Below are 4533 nucleotides of genomic sequence, written 5' to 3' on the forward strand. Positions count from 1 at the left end.
ATTTCTTCGCGATCGTGTTGACGGGTTCCGGGGTCTGGAGGTAGCTGTGGAGCTTTTGAGTAGCTGTTGCGGGGAGCTCCAGTCGTCACTGCTCGGTGATGCCAACTTGCCCGCATCGCGAAAGCGCGCTAGCATGGACTGGGATTAGTTTCATTCTCAAGTACTGGAGTTCCATACGCATTTGGCTCTGCTACGAGGAAACAACTTCACTGTTGAGAATATCTGAAGTTTGACGTCAATTCAAAGCCGGAACATGTATGACATCCACGCATCAGTCAAGTTGCCTAAGATAACGCCGACTCGAGTACTTCGGACCTACGATACGCATCTAAAGATGGCATACGTATCACTCGAATGTATCATTTGGCATCTAAAGGCTACCGAGAGATTTGTCCTTCTCTTCCACTCTATATGCCAATCTACTCCAAGACTCACGACAGCTCATGCCCACCCTCCGTGCTGCCCTTGACCTTCCTCCATGCCCCCCACAACATAACCCCAAAGACACATCTCCATCTCCCTAGCAACGACCCCAAACACCATCGCCAACACAGCACAGCCTCAGCACCACCCTCGCTTCGCCATCCATCCCGCACCCCAGATTCTGAAACACCTCGCTTGACTCGTACATGCATCGTGTCGCCCTCTTGACTCACTCGTCACCACCTGACACTCCCGAGGTCCATCTACAAATTAAATGATCACCAACGCCCCTGCATATCCTGCTAACCCCACATGCACAACCTCCAACACAGATAAATGAAAGTGCGGAAGCGAGACAGGAACAGGAAAAACGGTCGGCCCCCGGCGATACTAATTGATGAACGGCAATCCTTCATACAACCTCGGCGCGGAGGTTTCAGCATGATGGGGGGCGGCTTTCGTAACGACGGTCGCATGTCCCTTCCCGCACGCACTCTATGTCACTTTACACTTTACCATTTAGACGGCGTCGTCTGACTAAGTCCCCGCCGTGCATGTGCGCCGTGGCGGCTCGCTCGGGGCAAGTGAGATGAAATCTTGGTTCTTGTCCCGCTGTCACGCGGGCGATGTGAAGGGATGGTAGGGGCCAGTGCGCGATAACGGCTTTGCATGAGCTGGTGGCCAGTTCACGCTGGTTGTCCTGATAACGGATAGTGATGTGGACAGGCATGTTGGCGTCAGAGACATATTGCAGCGGCTCGAAGTAAGCGATGGATGAAGAAGCGAGATTTGCATTGTCACGAACAAGCGGGAGAGTCAGAGCTGCAGTGATGTCGGGAGTCACGAGAGAACACGAGGCCATGTAGATGATTCATAGTTTGATTTTTATTTCAAGATTGCAGCCATTCATCCAGCTCAACCCACTATCTATCCTTTCAAAAGCTCATGGTACAGATTGCCCAACGAGATTTGCCGCCATGTTCAAAATACATGTGTCCCACCATCCTCAGCTTACTACAGCATACCGTGATGTATGTACTGCTTCATAATAAACGACTGTCAAGAAAGGGAAGTAAAGAAAGAGTCCTGTCGTGAAATGTCTGCCAAAGGGCAGATTCGACCGTCTCTGAGAGAGCGTGTGGACGGTATAAGCAGATATATACCTCCAATAGAGTGTGGAGTAAGGAAATTGTAGTGCAGTCGGTGTATGGCTACCGCCGCAGTCAAAACCAGTCAAAGTATGCCAGGTGAGGTCCCATGCAATGATGCAAACCACAGAAATCCTAGAAACTCGTCCTCCTAGTACTCGTAAGGAAAGAGATGCTGTTCAATGAGAGTAAGAAAAAGTCCGGTTCGCGTATGCATCGCAGGTTGGTAATGCGCCATTAAATATTCATCGCTTGTAAACTCCGTGGTCATGCGAGAGGAAAGAGGTGATGTATGTGCTCATGGAAGCACAGCCATAATGTCATATGATGTGGAAACAGTTACTGGAAAGCAAACTGCAAATCGTCGGTTGAGGCAAGAGCCAAAGATGTACAAGTCGTGACAATGATGAACACTTCAGGTCTTTGATGGAGAGGAATCTCTGGTGTGCTGGAAGAACTTTTTCAGTCTGCTTCCGATGTTCTTCTTCTTCTTGTCCTTGGTGGGCTCGCGATGTTCTGACTGAGGACGCTGCTCAATGGACAGCTTGCTGCGCTCACTGAACGAGGAAGAGGAAGTTCCCATCAGCCTAGAGAGGCTAGCAATGCTAGAGCGCTTGCGACGGCGGGACTCGATCTCACTGGGATCAGAGGAGAGAGACGACGTGCGGTCGCCAAATCGACGGGGACTGACAAGCGGGAATGCGTTCTGCATTGCACTGGTCATCGTCGACCTGGAAGAAGTCAGAGACGGGACCTCCGTAGAGATGCGAACTTCAGGTCCAGGCTCGCCAAAACGGGGCGAAGGCATCACGGGGTAGTCTGTCATCGAGGAAGCTGCAGTGCCTCCACGGCCGTTATCGAACGAAATCTGACTGGATCGGCAGTCTGGCGAGGAAAACGAAGAAGTAACCGTGTCGGGTGTCATGAGACTTTGTTGACCCAGTGGGAGCGACAAGTTCATGGCAGGTTGATGATGCTTTGGCGAATCCTCCATTGGCTGGGCGGTGACAGTGGAGTCGGACGAATGTGTGAGTGATGATGTGCGGGGCTCCTCGTGATCTTCCACAACTTCAAAAGGTTCTGAAGCCTGCGGTTGCTCAGAGATGTTCTCACTGGACTCAACAGGCACTGCTCGAGGAGACAGTGGCTCAGATGCATCAACTTCGTCGTGCTTCGCAGTACGCTTGATGCCAAGTCCGTCGTTGAAGTTCCAGTTGATAGCAGTGCCTTCCTGCTTCGCATCTGCCTCGACGACGGAGATCTTCGGCTCTTCAGGTTCTGCAGCAGTAGACTTTGCCTTCGCAGTCTTTGCCGGAATCGCCAAAGTTAGATCATCTTCTGGTTCCTCCTCTTCGAACACATCGGCCATAGGAGAAGCATTAGCAACTGCTGATGGTCGGTTTTCGAAGGGTACCAATTCAGGTGCGCTCTCAGTCCTCCTGTGCGAAGGCGCAATGCCGCCGGCACTGTGCATGGCTCGTCGATGTGCCGAAAAGCCCCGCTGGTGTGTTCGGGGGCTCGTGCCATTGGGAGTGTTGAAGGGTCCAAGTGCGGCATCAAGGTCGATCACCGGGCTCATGATGTCAGAATCAACACGCTTTAGCTCACGTGGTTGCCACGAAGCGTAGTCGGTGTCAATCTTTGGCAGAGGAACTGAGTTCTCGGTGGGGGAGACGATGGTGACTGTGGTGTCATCGTCAAAGTTGGGCTCAAAGTCCATCTCATCTGATTCATCGGAGTCTTCGGTGTCCATGCCCGCGTATGGTGGTGGTGTTGGAGATCGTGCCTTTGCCTTTTTGCTGTGCTTTCCTTTCCTGGTGATGATGGAGTTCGCCCACGACTTGACTTTCCGGGGCTTGCGACCGCTTTTGCGCGACGCAGCTTTCGGCTTTTCGGTGACCTGTGCTGAGTCGTCGTCTTTGGTGGGTGATGCTAGAGGTGTGTCGAAGGATTTGGAAAGTGCAGGGTCTGAGGCACTCGTAGGTAGGGTAGGAACTGCGCTATCACTGCGGTCCTTTTGAAAGAGACTTCGTCGCTTGGCTTGTACTTTCGGGATTGGCGCGGTTGGCGAGATGGGCGAGATGGCGGACGTGGGTCGCTTGCGTTCCATGACCTCACCATTCAGGCGGCTGCCCATGAACTTGTCCAGCACCATTCCCGCCGTGCTCGGTCGGTCCTCGTCTTCAACTGTGTTTAGGGTTGTGCTGGGGCGTCCTGGTCGTACTGGCGCCGGGCTGCTGCAACTGACAATCGACGACAGGCTGTTGGCAGCCGAATGTCCTCTGATCGTTGAGATTTCAGTCTCGGAGGAGATGGTGGAGAGCGGACGGATGGTCTCGATTCTATCGGAGAAGGTAACACGGGCCCTTGATGGTGGTCGCGCCTCATCGTCTGCGCCATTTTCGCGTAGCGAAGGTTGCGAGACAGATCTGTTGAACTTATGACCGAAAGCGAACTGGTTGCCCTCGGATGGTGTGTTGGGCGCGCTGCCCGTTCGCGCTGGAGCAGGTGGGTTCATGATGGTTGTGAGGTCGTGAGAGGAGATGGCACCTGAGCGACGATGGGCGTGTCCGCGACGACCTGCTGGCGGACCTGGACGCAGAGTCGAGCTCGGTGTGGGAAGAACATCCTCTCCCTTGGTCGGGCTGCTGCTCATCAGGGTGGTGCCGCCGGGTCGCACGTCACCGCCAATGAACTCGCTCCCACCGCGTCTGTGGCCGTGTGCCGGCTTTGACGGCGATACTGGTACAGGCAGTGTCGCCGGTGACTGTGGTGGTGAGGATTCGATGGTGGCTGGCTTTGCTGGTCCAGCAGGGTTGAAGGAGAAGTCTGGTAGAGCGTTTATCGACTTCTGTCGGTAGTGCGGCATGGAGCCACGACGGCCAGCTGGATATGCTTGCAGGGACATCGGCCGCGAGTTTGTGGGTGCAGGCTCTGAAGAGGCGGTATCTGGTCCTCGCAT

The 4533-nt window shown here is 53.9% G+C and overlaps 1 protein-coding gene across 1 annotated transcript; it reads right to left on the bottom strand.

Annotated features, from left to right (window-relative positions):
• Positions 1 to 1986: 1986 nt before the first annotated feature.
• On the bottom strand, positions 1987 to 4533 carry J4E93_005157 (uncharacterized protein; the record flags this gene model as incomplete). The annotated part of the gene is made up of 1 exon (XM_049343080.1): positions 1987 to 4533. The coding sequence occupies one exon, from the start codon at positions 4531 to 4533 to the stop codon at positions 1987 to 1989; it is 2547 nt and encodes an 848-aa protein (XP_049200080.1).

The sequence above is a fragment of the Alternaria ventricosa genome (genome assembly GCF_023758065.1).
Source record: "Alternaria ventricosa strain BMP 2768 chromosome Unknown scaffold_7, whole genome shotgun sequence".
Lineage (NCBI taxonomy): Eukaryota > Fungi > Ascomycota > Dothideomycetes > Pleosporales > Pleosporaceae > Alternaria > Alternaria ventricosa.